Source organism: Hippopotamus amphibius, chromosome 9 (genome assembly GCF_030028045.1).
Source record: "Hippopotamus amphibius kiboko isolate mHipAmp2 chromosome 9, mHipAmp2.hap2, whole genome shotgun sequence".
Classification (NCBI taxonomy): domain Eukaryota; kingdom Metazoa; phylum Chordata; class Mammalia; order Artiodactyla; family Hippopotamidae; genus Hippopotamus; species Hippopotamus amphibius.
The window spans coordinates 124008540-124027343 of record NC_080194.1 but is presented as its reverse complement, the minus strand read 5'-3'; the positions used below and the strand labels follow the sequence as shown (position 1 = coordinate 124027343).

Genomic DNA, 18804 nt, shown 5'->3' with positions numbered 1-18804 from the left:
GGGGCCCGGCCTAAGCTCAGGCACTGTGCAGACCCACTGGTCCAGAGCTCCCGCCACATTCTCCTGCCTCTGCACGGGCTATGAGGCCTTGGGAGCACTGCCCAGCTCAGACCCGTGCTCTGTGGCCCTAGTTCTTGCCCCCAAACCTGGAAGGGAGGGGCTCACAGGCTCTCTAGACCACACTCCAGCATCCTCTCCTATCAGCACCCTCTAAGGAGGCGGCCCAATTTTTACCTGAACACGAAGAGGTAGCGCTCCTTGTAGCTGTTGCGTCCCAGCGGCTCACTGACCACAAAGTGATAGGTGTTTGGGTCATCCCTGGATTGAGGAAACAAATGTCTCAGTTGGAGGGGACTTTCCTGCCACCTATACATCTACAGCAGGGCTCCTGCCTGCATCCATGTCCCTGGGGCCCAGCTGAAGTGGCACCGTGCTCTGGAAGGGATGGTCACCATCATACCCTCTCCCCTCCATGCCTCCCGGGACCCCACTGTCACCCACTGGTTGAGTTTGTCCATCAGCTTCCCTACAGCTGTCAGGTGGCTGTCTCTGACCTCCTGGACGAGTGCGATATCATAGCGGCTCAAGATCTGGGGACAAGGCCACAGTATTGCTGAGCAGGGGTGGGCTAGGTGGAGACTGAGGTGTCCAAGCATGCCTGGTGTGGGTCACAGGGCCAAGCTGCTGCTCCCCAGGCACCTTCCCATCATGGCTTGTCTGGGACTCTAGTGCTGGACATCCCACCACTGCCAGCCGTGAACTGCACAGCAGTGACAAGGGCCTGTCCCCAACAGGTGGGCTGAGACCAGAGACTTTCAATCCCCTTCCCCCCATCACCACCCCTACTGGTCACCCTCAGGACTGACCACTGACCCAGTGTTCCCAGGGCCTGTCAGAGACACCCCACCCGAGTTCCCTAGGGACAGGCCAGCCTGGATTTACCTGCACAATGTAGTTGGAGAGGGTAGCGTTGGACATCTTGGTCTCCCCAAAAGTCTGGATGTTGAAGGCTGCTATTCTCAGGGACAGGGCCAGCTGCAGCAGGCCAGCCAGAGCGAGCAGCAACCCCATCAGCCTGACACCCCTCATTCTGGAGCAGGAGAGTTCACCTGTGGGCTTGGGGGTGGAAGACTCAGCACCCTGGCCTCCGTGAGTCCAGCTGGGCAGAGCTGGTGGAGCCCAAGGCTGAGTAAACCCTGTCTTCGTGGGCTATGCCCAGCAGGCCAGAGCGAACCTAAACCCTCTCACCAGCATCCAGAGAGGCAGACAACAAGCGCCGAGTAAGAGACCCCGGATCTTCTCACTCCTCACCCGCCAGCAGATGAGCCCCTGTGAGGGTCACCAGTCCAGGAAGCCCCTGGCACTGTGGGTGGGGCACCAGCACACTGCGCGCTCTGTTCCAGACACCCACCCTGCCAGGACTGGACAGGGCTCATCCCAGAGTGGCCACAGTCAACAAGAAGGACCCCACGAGGCTTCTGGGTCTGGTGCCCACCTTCCATGGGGCACATAGCCCTTGGGGCACCAGGCATACTCACCTGAAACGACTTTCACAAAGACAAGAGGAATTCTGCAAAGAATCAAGAATTGATATTCTTCGGTATCAATTTTCTCCTTTTGCTGCTTTAAGAAAAAATTCAGAGTTAAACACAACTGAGAGCTGCTGCAGCTCCAAACCCTCACACAGGGTATGTTTGTCCCACCTGGGGTTTTAAAAGTTTCTGCAGCTGTAACCTTTCCCAGGGCATCACCTGGAGGACACAGAACAATAGCACTGCCTGTGTGGCTTTCCCAGCAGGTGGGTAGCTGGCATGTGTTTATTTCAAGAGGCACAGGTCCTTGCTGCTGTAAAAAGCACCTGATGATATTTGCACTTAGTTTTAAAAAGTCAAAAAAAAAAAAAATACAGCCAAAGGCTCTGTGTCCTTCGCACATGTTGCTCTCCCAGGGATGGGGAACAGGTGTACTGGAAGGCAGGGCCCCAGCTACACTCCTGGCTGAAGGACTTGAGGTGACCTTGAAGCCAGCAGCCAAAGCCAGATATTCCACGTTGCAAATGGAGCCCACAGTAGCTGCTCTGTCCCAGGACCCCATCTCTCACCAACTCCAACCCCTGCTTCCTAATCCTTCAGTTGCGAGGGCTGCAGGCACCTTGGCCAGGAGTCAGCTCTCAATGGAGCACGTGTGAGATGCAGCATTAAGGGCTGCAGGCATCAGGGAGGGGCAGGGGCCGCAGAGTCCACCTCACTTGCCAGCAAGGCAGCAGGGAGTCTTCTTGTGGAGAGCCTGTGCATTTCACATGCAGGTAACAGGAGTGGCCAGGACACAAGGTTACTGTCAGGCAGCAGCTGAGGGTCCATGCCAGGCCCTGGGTCCAGTCATTTCTTTTTGGAATCCTTGGTTTTCCTATTTGTATTCATTTCCTGTGGCTGCTGTAACAAGTCACCATAAACCTGGTGGCCTGAAACGACAGAAACTTATTCTCTAATAATCTTAGAGGCCAGAGTCCAAAATCCATTTCACTGAGCTGAAATCAAGGGGTCTCAGGGCTGATGGGGTAAGAGGCACTGGGGGAAGCCCTTGCTGCCTCTCTAGCTTCTGGAGGCTCCTGGTGCCCTTGGCTCATGGCTGCATCACTTCAATCTCTGCCTCCATCATTTCACTGCCTTCTCCTCTGTCCATTCTCCCCCTTCAAAGATATAGGTGACTGAGTTTAGGGTCTTCCCGGATAATCCAAGACCACCCCCCCATCTTGAGATCCTTTTTTGCCACGTGAAGTTTGCAGGACATGGATATATTTTGGGAGGTATTATTCAGCCCATCACCCCATCCATGGGGGCTCTGCCCCATTTCAGGGGGAGGGGGAGTTGTGGTCTCCAAGGACAGTCCTGCAAGTGGGAAGGCTGGGTCCCTCCCTGGAATAGAAGGATCTTGCAGTATGAAGGGGGGTGCAGGGCTATGGGAGACTGGGGGTCAGGGAGCAGTCTGCAGGGACCAAGGTCAAAATCAAGAAAGTGCTATGGATGTGGTCAGCTGGTCATGCAATAGGACAAAGGGAATTAAAAATAACTCAGAAAGTAAACCAACTTCAACAAGACCAGAACTCCCTGAAGTAATGAAAACATGCTGACAGACAGCTCCAGCGGTCAGCAGGAATGCCAGTCAGTTCACATGTACCTTGATATAGCATCTGCAACATGGGTCACATGGCCTGGCCCTCAAGCTGCCAGAAGCCCCACTGCAGCCTTTTGCAAAGGTTTGACTGCTGACTCTCCTGTTTAAAATACCCAAGGCTTCAAGCGTGTCAAAATCTAGACCCCAACCACCATGCAAGACCATTGATGTATTCAGTGTCGGTGCCTTGACTCCTTTCTTCCATGGGTTTCTTTCCTGGACACAGTTGCCAGATGTTTTGAGGGGAGCATGAGAGCAAACCAGTAGGCGGCCTAGGGGACGCCAATCACAGGTGACATAGCCATGGCTCATACAGAGGGCACCCAGACTCCCCAGTTTTCAGCATGTGGGACACGGGCACCTGTCTGTTGGCACCCCTGTCCCCCTCTCAACCAAATGCTGCCCCTTCTGCTCTGGGGAGCTGCCCTCCCTCCCCAACCTGCCAGAAGATCCCAACCGTGGCATCACTTGCACCAAGTGCCAGGCTCTGTTGCCATACTGGCTGCCCTAAGTTGGGCCCAGAAGAGAGGCAGGCAGCACAGCCCAGGAAGAACCTGGCCCAGGAGTCAGGGACTCGGGGCCCAGACCAGGTTCACTCACTGTACCTTCAACCACTTTGAACCTCAATATCTTCATATATAAAATGGGGATAAAACTGTTACTGCTTTCCTCTTAAGTTTGTCTTAAGGATCAACAGATACAACATTATTCCACAGAAGAATCATATCTTAAAAATTCATTTTGGGACTTCTCTGGTGGCGTGGTGGTTAAGAATCTGCCTGCCAATGCAGGCAACACAGGTTTGAGCCCTGGTCTGGGAAGATCCCACATGCCACAGAGCAACTAAGCCTGTGTGCCACAACTACTGAGCCTGCTCTCTAGAGCCTGTGAGCCACAACTACTGAGCCTACGTGCCACAGCTACTGAAGCCCATGCGCCTAGAGCCTGTGCTCTGCAACAAGAGAAGCCACTACAATGAGAAGCCCGTGTACCTCAACAAAGAGTAGCCCCTGCTTGCCACAACTAAAGAAAACCCACCACGCACAGCAACAAAGACCCAACACAGCCAAAAAATAAAATAAGTTTTTAAAAAATTCATCTTACTCCTAAGACCAGTAACCCTCTCAGATGTTCTATTTCCATCACCCTTTGTCAGCTACTGCTGTGTAACAAGCAACCCCAAAATTCACTATGTATGGCCATATGCGTTTTTTCCTCATGCTCACAGGCCCATAGGTTAGCTGGTAGGGTGCTGCTCCCTGGGCATCCTTCTGGGGTGGGGCTGGTTTGAAGGGACTGCAGATACCCAGGGTATGCTCTTCTAACATGGTGGAAGGTGGAAACTTCCAGAGAGGTGAAGAGAAATACAGGATGCCTCCAGAGGCCTAGGCTCAAAATTTGCATGTTGCCACTTCTGCCCACATTCTTTTGGTCTTAGTAAGTGACAGGGCCAAACCCAACACCAATGGCAGGGAGTCAGTGGTACACACCTCCTGTGCCAGGCTCCACACTGGAGACGCAGAATGGGTGCCAAGGAAGGGGAGGAAGCCCAGTGGTGCTGGCATTTTTCAATGTCACGTCAGCAGGAAAATGGGTGCAGACAGCAGACTGCTTTCTCTGGCCAGGGTGAGCTATTTTTACATCAACCCTGAGAGTCTGCCACCCTCTTTAGTTAAACTAAACCTGTTCAGATACAGGAAGGGGAAATGGTGCATCACACTGAAGTAATGAAGTCGCAGTCGGGGATTGAGTTCTGATGTGGCTAAAATCAAAGGATAAAGAAAAAATCCTCTAAGCACCAAAGCTGGGAACACAATGGCTCCAAAGGGACATTTGCCATGTGCAGGCTGTGAGGGCGACAGTGAGTGCCACAAGACCCAGTGAGCCATCCATTAGGAATGGGGGGATGGGGGAACGGTGATTCGCACACCGACATGTGGTCCAGATAAGGGGACGTCCACAGACCCAGAGGGAAAAGGGAAAGGCACAGAGCTGCAATTCCTAGACAGTGCACTGAGGCACCCCCAGCCCACAGTGAACTTGCAGGCACAGCATGATGCCTTTTACTTCTGAGGAAAATGGCGATACTAAACATTTCTGTACACTTCATGGTTTCAACATCTTATCTTGCTACATTCCCTTCTGAGATTTCATGTCTGCAAAGCTAGGTTTCTGGCAGTTATTGAAAAAGCAATTACTGTGTAAGAATCAATGTGGAAAAGGCAACAAGGGTGACAGTGTCCAATCTGATTCCAAGATTCAAGAAGAGCTGACAGGCACAGTTTCCACCTGTAAATAATTATAGTTACTTAAAAATGCAACGAAAAAAAATTTAAGTTTACATTATTTTCCAAATATCTATTATAAGTTGCTAGGCTATAAATACTTAAATTGTTTACACTTTAAAAATGGAACTGGTAGGTACTTCTTTTGGCCTATGGGTACCTTAGGGAACCTTAACTGAATAATTACTGAACCTTAACTAGGGGTGCTCTGAACTGAGAATTTGAGAACATCTAGATCTAACATACATAATGGGTATGCCCCCCCCCACTGTGACCCTGCCTCCACCCAGATGCTCAGATACCTGAGTCCCACCCCAAATGCTTCCTGAGTCTGCAGTCCCCTCTGGTTGTGCAGCTGCCACACCTGTCCTTCCTTGAACACAAGCAAATTGGCCCACTGGTCTCCCTGCTCCCTGAAACTCTCCCCACAATCCCAGTCTCCACATAGTACCCAGCAAATCTTGTGAATGTATAATCAGATCACCTTATTCCCCTGCTTAAAATCTGTCACTGGGGGACTTCCCTGGTGGCCCAGTGGCTAAGACTGTGCTACCAATGCAAGGGGCCCAGGTTCGATCCCTGGTCAGGGAACTAAATCCCTCATGCCACAACTAAGATCCCAATGCCACAACTAAGACCCAATGCAGCCAAATAAATAAATATTAAAAAAAAAAAAAATCTGTCATCGGTTTCTCATTGTCCTTACAAGGAAAGCTGGCATCTACCAGGACCTGTGTGATGCTAGCTCAGGGCCCCGCTCTGCCCGCAGAGCCGCCCACCTCATTCCAGCTCAGCTCACAGTCACCTCTTCAGGAAAGTTGCCCTCTCCCCACCCAATCCCTGCCACCAGTGTGGTCCCACTGTCATCTTTTCCATCACTCATCACTTGTTTTCCTTGTTTTAGTGTGTTTGGTCTTACTTGCTTATACCAGCTGAAGGCAGCCTCTGGACTAGAATGCAAGCTGCACAGGAGCGGGGACCTTGTCTATCTCATCCAAGAAACTGACCAGGCCTAAGACAATGCCTGGAAGGCAAAAGGCTCTGCTTACATGCTCCTCACCTCCTGCCCCCCAGCCTCCCACATGAGAACGTCCCCTCCTCATGGACCCTCCAGAGAGAACCCAGCATGGCCTCCTGTCCTAAAGCACAGGGGACACTGCAAGGTGTCCAAGTGGCTTCTAGGCAATTGGCCTGAGCTAACCAGAAACTCTCAGGAGCCAGTGGCTGTTATGTCCTCCCTCAGCCATATCTGACCTGGTTTCCTCCTCTCCCCTCAAGAGGGGTGTGTGCTGGCCCCAGGACAGAGCATTTTAGAGGACAAAGGGGCTTCCATCTTTTACTTGCAATAAGCAGCTGATGTCTTTGCTTTGACATTGCTTTAATGCATGTCAGACAGCCTGTGCAGGTCAGCAGTCATCTCTCAGCTCAGCCACTGGCCTTGGCCCATGACCTCACCTAAGCTCACCAACCCTCTTGAATTTACTTCTGTTCACCTTAAGGAAACCATTAAATCAGGATGGAAAATTTCTCAGAACATGCATATGAATTGCTACGATCCACAACAGTTTTGCAGTCACGCTCAGCACAGCCCCGACCCTGCTCCCTCACCCCCAGCTATGCCAGTGCTCATCACATCACTGAAACAGGCGACACGTGGGTTCCATGGTCCGTGAGCCTGAGTAGCAACGTGCATGCCCCTTGCAAATCACAGACAAGCCTCCACTGGTTCCCTGTCCCACCAAAGGCATTTCCTAAGGTGTATGCCGGAGAGCTTAGCATACCTTTAGCCTGAGCCCATGAGCACAAACAAGCTCATGTTCCTGATGCCTGAGGCGTTTAAAGATTTCACTAGAGTCACAGAGCTCCACTGACTGGAGTCCCAAAATGCTGGTAATGTTTCCAACAAGGCTGCAATGGAGAGCATTCCCCAAACTCCCAAGCCCCCTCAGTCTCTCCCAAGCACAAAGAGCCTCCTCAGCAGACCCCTCCTCCTTGCCAAACGTGTCTACAGAAGGGCTCAGAGGGTTCAGGATAAGGAAGCTCAAATGACAGTGCAAGCTGGTCATGGTTGGGTTTGCAGAGATATTTCCCATTGATCTATCTTCCAGTTCGCTAGTCCTTTCTTCAGCTGTCTCTCATCTACTTTTATTTATTTATAAAAGTTTTTTAAAAGTTTTCTTTCTTTACTTATTGGCTGTGTTGGGTCTTCCTTGCTGTGCATGGGCTTTTTCTAGTTGTGATGAGTGGGGACTACTCTTCATTGTGGTGCATGGGCTTTTCATTGCAATGGCTTCTCTTGTTGCAGAGCACGGGCTCTAGGTGCGCAGGCTTCAGCAGTTGCAGTACGTGGGCTCAGTAGTTGTGACTTGCAGGCTCTAGAGTGCAGGCTCAGCACTTGTGGCACACGGGCTTAGTTGTTTCGCAGCATGTGGGATCTTCCTGGCCCAGGGATCGAACCCATGTCCCCTGCACTGGCAGGCAGATTCTTAAGCACTGCGCCACCAGGGAAGTCTTTCTCATCTACTTTTATTAATTAATTAATTAATTAATTAATGGCTGCGTTGGGTTTTCGTTGTTGTGGTGAGTGGGGGCTACTCTTCATTGCAGTGTGCGGGCTTCTCGTTGTGGTGGCTTCTCTTGTTACAGAGCATAGGCTCTAGGCACGTGGGCTTCAGCAGTTGTGGTGCATGGGCTCAGTAGTTGTGGCTTGCAGGCTCTAGAGCACAGGCTCAGTAGTTGCGGCACACGGGCTTAGCTGCTCCACAGCAGGTGGGATCTTCCCCGCCCAGGGCTCAAAACCTTGTCCCCTGCATTGGCAGGCAGATTCTTAACCACTGCACCACCAGGGAAGTCTCCTCCACCTACTGAATTTTAAATTTCAGTTATTGCACTTTCCTCTTTTAGAATTCTCATTTAATCTTTTATGAATTCTAATTCTCTCCTCCCCTCCCCACCCCCCACCCTGTCCTGTTTCTCAATGTGCCTAGTAACTTCACACAGTGTGAGGCACTGTGTGTGACAGAATGGTAGAGAATCAGCATGGTGTCTCCCTCCAGGGCAGGCAGCAGGGGGCAGGCCACCTCAGGCCACTCCAGGGCTCAGCTAACACTGAGCTCATTCTGCAGTCCTTATGAAGTCCAATCTACCTGTGGTCCCCACAGGTCCAAACTGAGAGCTTAGTATTTCTTAAGACCATTCCTCCTTTGCAGGCTCTGAACTCTTCCCTAGCACCATGAAACTGCCAAAAAGCCAGCTCTGCTTTTTTAGCTACTTTCTGTTTCTCTGGCCTCCTTCCTCTCAGGGATCTTGGCCCTCAGGTCCCACTGCCTCAGCAGGCCCAAACCCCCAGCTCAGTCTTCCTAGCCCCACAAGATTACGTGGAGATCCTCTGGCTTCTCTGCCTTTTAGCAGCTGCCCCTGCCCACCCCCAAAGGAAGAAGCCAGTGCAGGAAGTAGGACTCACCTCTTCAAGCTCCCCTCTCAGTTGTGGGTGCTGGGGCGGTGCTCCAGTCCTTCAAGCAGATGCTTTCTGAATTACAGCCAGTTCCTTGAGTTCTTGGCAGGCACTGGTCTGTTGTGAGCTACTCCATGGCCAGAAGCAGCCTGTTTTCATTACCTGGAATGAGTCACTGAAATAGAGAGCTGGAGAGGATATGGTCGATAATTAGACAAGCTGGTCTGACTAGCAGGCTGTGTGGACATCTCTGAGCTATAAGTGTCCTGTGCAGAGGTATGCCAGCCAATCAGAGGTGGCCAGAAGGGAAACAGACAATTCCGCTCTGCCTGACCAAGAGACTCTGGGACTAAGGATCTCTGTATCCTGTGTGAAATCTACAGTATTTGTTCTCATCAGCCCAGTCCTAAAAGTGAAGATTGTACAGTGCCAGGACATAGCAATTCTGTATTATATAAGCTTGTTCTACAGCTCCTCACGGAATGGGAGCATCTGTCCTCAGCTCAGGTTTACTACCTTGCTCCTAAAGCAGCAGCCTTGGAGCCTGCAGACTGCCAGCTCCAGGCCTGTTTCCTTTTTGGAGACTGCCCCCTTGGCCAGATGGGCAATGCTGGTTTCTGAGAAATGTAAGTACCTGCTGTGCTTCCTGCCCAGGACCAACCATGGGGCTTATTTATAGACACTATAGTTTGTTTCACACTGAGTTTCAACAATGTTTCCCAAAGGGGCTCCTGCCTCAGGGCCTTTGCATTGTTCCTCTACCTGAGCACTCTGCCTGCATCCAGATGGCTACATGGCTTGTCCCTCCCTTGACTTGAGCCTCTGTCCAGATGTCACCCTATCATAGCATCCTACTTAGTAGCAGGTTTTGTCCCACTACTCTATCTCCTTTATCCCCCTTATTTTTTCTTGCCCATCAATCACATCTAACACACCCTGTATGGCAGTCTCATCCCACGGATGTAAGTCCCACAAGAGTTGGGGCTTATGTGGCAGCACTTAAACAAGGCCTGACCCATAGCAGATGCTCACCAAGTACTTGCTGAATGAAAAGATTAATGTCAGGCAGGGGCCTTCTTGACAGAACGATGTCTTTAGATGCTCTGACCTCTTCAGCTGCTCTGGTTGTGCCCATTTAAGTGTGAGCATCTCACACAAGAGGAGCCTGCCTTGGTCCTCCCTGATGACTGAGTAAAGGAACAAGCTTCTGCCATTGGGTCAGGCTCCTCAGCCTCCACATCCGAAATCCTGGTGGGATGGAGACATGTAACCAAGAGTGAGAAGGGAACAGCAAAGTTACAGCTCCTAACATGAGGGTAGCAGACGGGAAGGAGGCTCACCATAAGGTAAATGGCCATCAGAATGATACTCAGGTAAAGCACAGCCAGATAGGAGAGAGCTCAGAACAATTCCACCCTGTCATGGAAGTCCCAGGCAAAGGCTGAGGATTGACCCCAGAGAGGAGGTGGTGCGGACCCATCTCCATGGAGAGGAGGGGGCTGCCCATGCTTGAGCCCGAGCCCAGTAGGACTTTCATGAGGATCAATGGCCCCAGGGGCCAATGCCCGTGTATGGTACAGCCCCACGATGCCGTGGCCACCACAGACCCTCAGACCTGAGTCCCAAGTGTACTGTGTCTTTCCAACTCTGCCCACTCCTTCCTGGATGAGCAGCTAGGGCAGGCTGGTGCCATGTCTTCCCCACCTCCCCTGGTCACCGTGCCCACTAGTCCTTAGCCTCTGCTTACCCTCCATTCTCTGAGCATCTCTGGACCTCAAACTATAGGACACTGAGCAATGTGGCCCTACCAGTGAGGAGAAGACCACAGTCCTGAGCTCCCATGGGTGCTTCTCCCTGAACCCCACTACCACAGGAAGCTGTGAGCTATGTTGCTCCGATAACTCAACTTCTCTTGGCGGTGGGGACACATGCAGTGAGAGCCTGTGGGGACACATGCAGTGAGAGCCTGTGGGGGGCCTCAGTCATGTGAGGAGAAAGGCTTCCACTGAACAATTCTCCTCCCGCATCTCAGCTTCCCCCTACCCAGCTTCCAAGGCAGTTGCCTCACTGGGCCTGCTGTGAGGAAAGGGTGCTGCGCTTGCCCTGCCCAGGCTCCCCATCAGCATAAGGGCTCCCCAAAGAGTCTGCCAAATGTGAGGAGACACAGGGCCCTGCCTCCACTTCTCTACCCAGAGGTCCAGACACTGCCCCAGGGAGGGAGCTTGAGGCATGTAGAGTCCTGGCTGCTAGAACAGAAAATGCCCTTAGGGGGAGAACAGAAAAGGCAGCCTCAGAGCCCTCTGCCTCCTCAGGGATCGTAGGGCTCTGGGGAGTGGCACTGGATCTCCCATCCCACTTCTATACCAGCTTAGCAACCATGTCCACTTACCTGTGAGGCTGGCTTTCCAGACTCCCTCCCCCAGGGGCTGCATAAAAGCACAGCTGCCAATCAAGGGACAGAGCCTCAGGCAGTAGCAGCGATGACCTCAGGAGGCCAGGAATGAGCCCAGTCCAGCGCTCTCCCACCTGGTCCTCTGGGCGAGGCCAGAGTGGCCTGAGGTAGGTGCCTTGTTGCTCTCGCTCTTTGTCCAAAGACTGCTGAAGCTGTACAGGCCATAGGGGAGGCCTATGCATATGCATTGGTGATCAGTTGTTTCCTCACTTGGGCTCCTGTGAGGAGGCATTGATCTTTACAGGTGCCTCAACCCACGGGTGACAGCGCAAGAAGCTGGTAGAATGCAAATTTGCTGGGGGGCTGACACCAGACTGCCACCATGTCACTCCCTCACAGCCTGTGCCATCTTGCTGTTCCCATTCACATGTGACTGGTTTAAAAAGAAGAAAAAAGGGAGTGTTAATAATGTTAGTCAGCTTTGCTACAGGGCACCAACCTGTCCTGAAATTTCATCAGGCTGTTTCATTTGTTTGCATGTTTACTCAGTTGTTCAAGATGGAGTAACAGGGGCCCCTAAACAACAAGAAATGATGATGGACAAGAGACGATGTGATGGTTTTCAGTCACTGGATAAGTGCAAGATGGTGATTCCAGAGAGAAAGGAAACCAAGACACTGGGCCCTATGATTTTTTTTTTTTGGGGGGGGGCGGGCAGGGGGATGGGGAGTGCTGCACTGCATGGCTTGCAGGATCTTAGTTCCCCAACCAGGGGCTGAACCTGGGCCACACAGTGGAAGTGCCAAGTCCTAATCACTGGACCACCAGGGAACTCTGGGCGCTATGATTGACCTGCCACGACCCAGGTGGTTTCCAGGCTACAGTGCAGAGAAGGGAAACTCAGACCCAGCTGCCTCCTGAGTGGAGGAGACACTTAGGATGTCAGGGAACCCCAGGTGGCTAGAATGTGTAGAGCAAAATGTTGGGGAGCAGGGGGCTGTACAGAAAGCAGAGCTCCAGGATCCATAGAGGATTCCTTCAAGTCTTCAGCTAAGGACAAGTCTGCACCTGTGTGAGAAAAACTATGTGAGGAGGCTGGGGCAAGAACCCTGGAAAGGAGCAGACAGAACAACTCCCAGAGCTCACACAGGAATGGGAATAAATTGTGTTCCCACAGGCCACCATGGAAAGATTTCCTCATTCACAGGGTATTAGGCAGAATCCTCAGAAGGGCATCACAGTCATGAGGCTAAATTAGCTGCAGACCAAAGGGAGCTCTGGACCACCCTAATGCAGCTCAGGAGCAATTCTCTAAAGGATCAAGTGATGCCAAGGAACTTAACTGCGTGTCAGACCAAGATTAATACTATTTGAAGGAATACAACAAAACCCAGCAACCAACAACATAAATTTACAATGCGCAGTATCCAATGGCCAGGTCTACCAGTCAGGGTATACAGCCAGGGGACAGATACCACATGGTATTTTTTTTTAATTAATTAATTTATTGGCTGTGTTGGGTCTTTGTCGCTGCACATGGGCCTTCTCTAGTTGCGGCGAACAGGGGCTACTCTTTGTTGTGGTGCACGGGCTCCTCATCTCCATGGCTTCTCTTATTTTGGAGCATGGGCTCTAGGCGCATGGGCTTCAGTAGTTGTGGCACATGGGCTCAATAGTTGTGGCTCACGGGCTCCAACGCACAGGCTCAACAGCTGTGGCACATGGGCTTAGTTGCTCTGCAGCATGTGGGATCTTCCTGGAGCAGGGATAGAACCTGTGTCTCCTGCACTGGCAGGTGGATTCTTAACCACTGTGCCACCTAGGAAGCCCACCACATGGTATTTTAAACAAAGGAAGTTTAGTATAAAGAATTATTAACTATTTATAGAGAATTAACTAAAAGGAACCAAAAGAGAATTCTATTGAATACCCTACTGTAAAGGGAGGTATACAAGAGAAGGATTCAGAGCTGCGAGATCACAGCTCATTGGATGGTAAAGTTTACTGGGTTGTCCCAGACCAAGGCTGGGGGCTGAGAGCTACCTAAGGGGGTGCCAACAAAATTAGCTGTCTGCAGAGAGTGCTGGGAAGCCACCAGGGTGGAGGTGCTGGTAAACTCACTAGAAAACTGCCAGGAGGCCAGCTGGGGTACCCATGGAACTTGCCTGGCGGTGCTTGCCCCCTTCCAAATATATAAAGAGCTCACTGCTGGCACCCAGGTGAGTGCTCAATTTGCAGCTAGGAAGCTGCCTGAGAAGGTGCCACAGAATCTCACTGGGGGTGAGCCAGTGTCACAGAACAGGAATAAGAAAAGCACAAAGAATCAGGAAGACAGGCCCTTTCTCCTCCAGCGCCCTCCACTAACAAAGGTTAGTATCAGGCTAGCTGGCAAGGGAGGAATGTTCCAGTATCACAAGCAGGCAATGAAGGGCAGATTGACAACTGCTATACTACGCATGTAAAAAAGAAAAAAATATGACTTATGATCATAAGAAAAAGCAATCAATAGCAACTGACCTAGAAGTGACAGATATAAAGGAATTGTCAGACAAGGACAATAAAACAGATATTATAAATATGCTTCATATATTCAGGAAAGTAGAGGGAAACATGAGCATAGTGAGAGAAATGGAAAATACAAAAAGTCCTAAATGGAACTTCTAGAGATGGTAAAGACATCTGAAACGCAGAAACACACAATATGGGATGAACATCAGATCAACACTGAAAAAGATCATACAACTCAAATATATAGCAATTGAAACTATTCAAATAAAGCACACAGAGAAAAAAAAAAGCTTCAGACACTGCCAAGCAATCCAGTGTACATGAACTGGAGTCCCAGAAAAAGGGCAAGGAGACAGAAATATATCTGAAGAAGTAATAAACAAAATTTCACAAATATGATGAAAACTAAATTCACAGATCCAAGAAGCTCAAAAAAACCCAAAAAGCACAAACCTCAAGAAAACACCAAGGCACACCATAATCAAGCGGCAGAAAACTAGCGTTAAAGAAAAACATTTTAAAATCAGCCAAGCTAAAATATATATATATATTATGTATAGATAAATAAAAATAAGAATGACAAGAGACTTCTGCTGTAAGCCAAAGGACAATGGAATGACATCTTTAAAGTACTAAAGGAAAAAAAGTGTCAACTGTAATTCTTTAAACGTACCAAAATATATTCTTTTCAAAAATGAAAACAAGGGACTTTTGTTTTCCAAGCTGGCATGTAAGCAGCTGGGAATCTGTCACTACCACCCTTACAGTAAGACAAAAACTGAACAAGTTGAAAAACAACTCTTTTTAGACCCAACAGAGAACTGAAGTCATAGGACAAAACACTGACCAAACAATGAGATAAGTAGGCACATGCAGTTTTCTACTGGAGCAGATGCCTGGGGAAGAAACCAGGGCAGGAAAAATCAAAGCATAACTGATGAATTGCTGGAGGCTCAATGTGGACAAGTTTGAAAGTTAATAAAATTTCAAGAGGGCCCATTCTTAGGTGGACCTGGACACTTCTGTGAGTTTTATCTCCAGGAACCCTACCAGATTCTCAGAGTGAAAGTCAAAGAACCCCTCGTGCTTACAGCGGAGGGTGGGGGAAAGCAGCCACTCTGAGATATGCCCAGAGCATTCTGTTCTTAACAAGGCCTGTCCTCAAGGGAAACTGTTTTACCAGAGCCTGACTTAACTGAGGTTATTTTACTAGAACCTAACTGACCTACGAGAAAGGAAACACCCAGCTCCAGCCCCATCTGCCTTTCTTTTTTCACCCAAGGTGGGGGAACCCAAACCTGAAAAGTACTTGTGAAGGTCACAGGCCAGGGTACAGGTTTACTTAAAGACTGAGACCTAATCACAGAACTATACTTCTCCTTAAAGCAACTATGACTAATATGCCCAGGGCTCTAATGGGAAAAGTAGACAACAGGCAAGATCAGGTGGGCAATGTAAGCAGAGAAATGGAAACTTCAAGAAAGAATCAAAAGGCCGTGGCCCAGGTTCAATCCCTGGTTGTGGAACTAAGATCCTACAAGCTGCATGTGGTGGGGAAAAAAAACAAAACAAACAAACAAACAAACAAAAATCAAAAGGAGATGGTACCAACCAAAAAACTTGTAACAGAAATGAAGGACACTTTTGATGGGCTCATCAATAGACTACACACAGCTAAGGAAAGCATCAATGAGCTTGAAGAAATGTCAGTAGCAACTTTCAAAATGTAAAAAGAAAAGGGAATGAAAAATATGGAACAGAATATCTAAGAACTGTGGGACAATTGCAAAAGGTGCAATACATGCATAATGCGTTTATCAGAAGGAAAAGAAAAACAGAAAGGAACAGAAAAAATATTTGAAACAATAATGACTGAGACTTCTCCAAAATTAATGGTAGACACCAAACCACAGATCCAGAAGGTTCACAAAACACCAAGCAGGATTAATATTTTAAAACTCTAGGGACTTCCCTGGTGGTGCAGTGGTTAAGAATCTGCCTGCCAGTGCAGGGGACACAGGTTTGATCCCTGGTCTGGGAAGATCCCACATGCCGCAGAGCAACTAAGCCAGTGCACCACAATTACTGAGCCTGCGCACTAGAGCCTGCATGCCACAACTACTGAGCCCACATGCTGCAACTGCTGAAGCCTGTGCGCCTAGAGCTTGTGCTCTGCAACGAGAGAAGCCACCACAATGAGAAGCCTACACACAGCAATGAAGAGTAGCCCCCGCTCGCCACAACTAGAGAACGCCCACGTGCAGCAACAAAGACCCAATGCAGCCAAAAATAAGTAAATAAATCTAAAAAAAAAAACCAAAAACCAAAACCCTACACCTAGGCATATCACATTCAAACTGTAGAAAATCAAAGACAAAGAGAAAATCATGAAAGAAGCTGGGGTGGGGGGGAGGCGGAGGGAGGAATCTTACCTATAGAAGAGCAAGAATAAGAATTACATTAGATCTCTCATCAGAAACCACTCAAGTAAGAAGAGAGTGGATGAAATATTTAAAGTATGAAAGAGGAAAATATCAACCAAGAATTCTAAAGAGAAATAAAGACTTTATCAGACCAAAAAAATTGAGGGAATTTGTTGCTGGTAGATTTGCTTTTCAAAAATGTTAAAAGAAGTTCCTCAGAAAGAAGGAAAATGATATAGGTTGGAAATAAAGATTTACACAAATAAGAATGTTAGAGAAGGAATAAAGATAAAATATTTTATTTTTCTTATTCTTAACTGACAGACAAGAGTTTGTTCAAAATATTAAAAGCAACAATGTATGTGGTGATTACAGCTTCTGTATAAATGAGGAGAAGAATCAAGATGGCAGAATAGGAGGACATGTGCTCGCTCACTCTTGCAAGAGCACCGAAATTACAACTAACTGCTGAACAATCATTGACAGAAAGACACTGGAACTCACCAAAAAAAACACCCCACATCCAGAGACAAAGGAGAAGCCGCAATGAGATGGTAGCAGGGGCTCAACCGTGTAAAAATCAAATCCCATAAATGCTGGGTGGGTGACTCACAAGCTGGAGAACAGTTATATCGCAGAAGTCCTGAGGGTTCTGAGCCCCACATCAGGCTTCCTAACCTGGGGGTCCAGCAACGGGAGGAGGAGTCCCCAGAGAATCAGACTTTGAAAGCCAGTGGGATTTGATTGCAGGACCTCCACAGGACTGGGGGAAATGGAGACTCCACTCTCGGAGGGCACACAAAAAAGTGTGCTCACCAGGGCCCAGGGGAAGGAGCTGTGACCCTATAGGAGACTGAACCAGACCTACCTACTGGTGTTGGAGCGTTGCCTGCAGAGGTGGGGGGCAGCTGTGGCTCACTGAGGAGACAGGGGCACTGGCAGCAGGGGTTCTGAGAAGTGCTCATTGGCATGAGCCCTCCCAGAGTCCACTATTAGCCCCACCAAAGAGCCTGTAAGTTCCAGTGCTGGGTCGCCTCAGGCCAAACGACCACCAGGGTGGGAACACAGCCCCACCCAGTGGCAGACAAGCAGATTAAAGTGTCACTGAGCTCCACCCACCAAATTGGATTAAAGTTTTACTGAGCTCCACCCACCCAGCCCAACCTACCATCAGTCCCTCCCATCAGGAAGCATCCACAAGCCTCCTAGACAGCTTCCTCCACAAGAGGGCAGACAGCAGAATCAAGCAGTATCAGCAGTATTTCATCTTGTGGAACTGAAAACCACAGCCACAGAAAGACAGAGAAAATGAAAAGGCAAAACACTTTGTACCAGATGAAGGGACAAGATAAAACCCCAGAAAGACAACTACATGAAGAGGAGATAGGCACTCTTCCGGAAAAAGAATTCAGAATAATGATGGTGAAGATGATCCAGGACTTTGAAAAGAGACTGGATGCCAAGATCAAAAAGTTGCAAGAAAAGCTTACCAAAGACCTAGAAGAATTAAAGAGCAAACAAACAGAGATATGCAACACAATAAGAGAAATGAAAAATACACTAGAAGGAACCAACAGCAGATTAACTGAGGCAGAAGGACGAATTAGTGAGTGGAAGACAGAATGGTGATAATCACTGATGCAGAAAAGAATAAAGAAAAAAGAATGAAAAGAACTGAAGACAGCCTAAGAGACCTCTGGGACAACGTTGAACGCACCAACATTCGCATTATAGGGGTCCCAGAAGGAGAAGAGAGAGAGAGAGGACCTGAGAAAATACTGGAAGAGATTATAGTTGAAAACTTCCCTAACATGGGAAAGGAAACAGCTACCCAAGTCCAGGAAGCACAGAGAGTCCCACGCAGGATAAACCCAAGGAGAAACACGCCAAGACATAGAGTAGTCAGACTGACAAAAATTAAAGAAAGAGAAAAGTTATTAAAAGCAACAAGGGAAAAATGACAAATAACATACAAGGGAACTCCCATCAGGTTAACAGCTGATTTCTCAGCAGAAACTCTACAAGCCAGAAGGGAGTGGCACGATACATTTCAAGTGATGACCGAGAAGAACCTACAACCAAGAATACTCTACCTAGCAAGGATCTCATGCAGATTCGAAAGAGAAATCAAAAGCTTTACAGACAAGCAACAGCTAAGAGCATTCAGCACCACCAAACCAGCCCTACAACAAATGCTAAAGGAATTTCTCTAAGTGGGAAACATAAGAGAAGAAAAGGACCTACAGAAACAAAAACAATTAAGAAAATGGTAATAGGAACATACATATTGATAATCACCTTGAATGTAAATGGACTAAATGCACCAACCGAAAGAAACAGACTGGCTGAATGGATACAAAAACAAGACCCATATATATGCTGTCTACAAGAGACCCACTTCAGACCTAGGGACACATACAGACGGAAAGTGAGGGGATGGAAAAAGATATTCCATGCAAATGGAAATCAAAAGAAAGCTGGAGTAGTGATACTCATATCAGATAAAATAGACTTTAAAATAAAAAATGTTACAAGAAACAAGAAAGGACACTACATAAAGACTGAGGG

General features: G+C 48.8%; 1 protein-coding gene across 1 annotated transcript in view; it reads right to left on the bottom strand.

Moving 5' to 3' along the window:
- DNASE1 (deoxyribonuclease 1) overlaps positions 1-18804 on the bottom strand; it is a 37236-nt gene that overhangs the window by 1608 nt on the left and 16824 nt on the right. The window contains exons 2-7 of the mRNA XM_057747311.1: positions 11303-11738; positions 9946-10161; positions 8923-9101; positions 943-8323; positions 502-590; positions 235-318 (exon numbers count right to left, since the gene is read on the bottom strand). Coding sequence (XP_057603294.1) covers positions 235-318; positions 502-590; positions 943-1089 — 320 coding nt within the window. The 5' untranslated portion in view covers positions 1090-8323; positions 8923-9101; positions 9946-10161; positions 11303-11738. The remainder of the gene's footprint in view (positions 1-234; positions 319-501; positions 591-942; positions 8324-8922; positions 9102-9945; positions 10162-11302; positions 11739-18804) is intronic.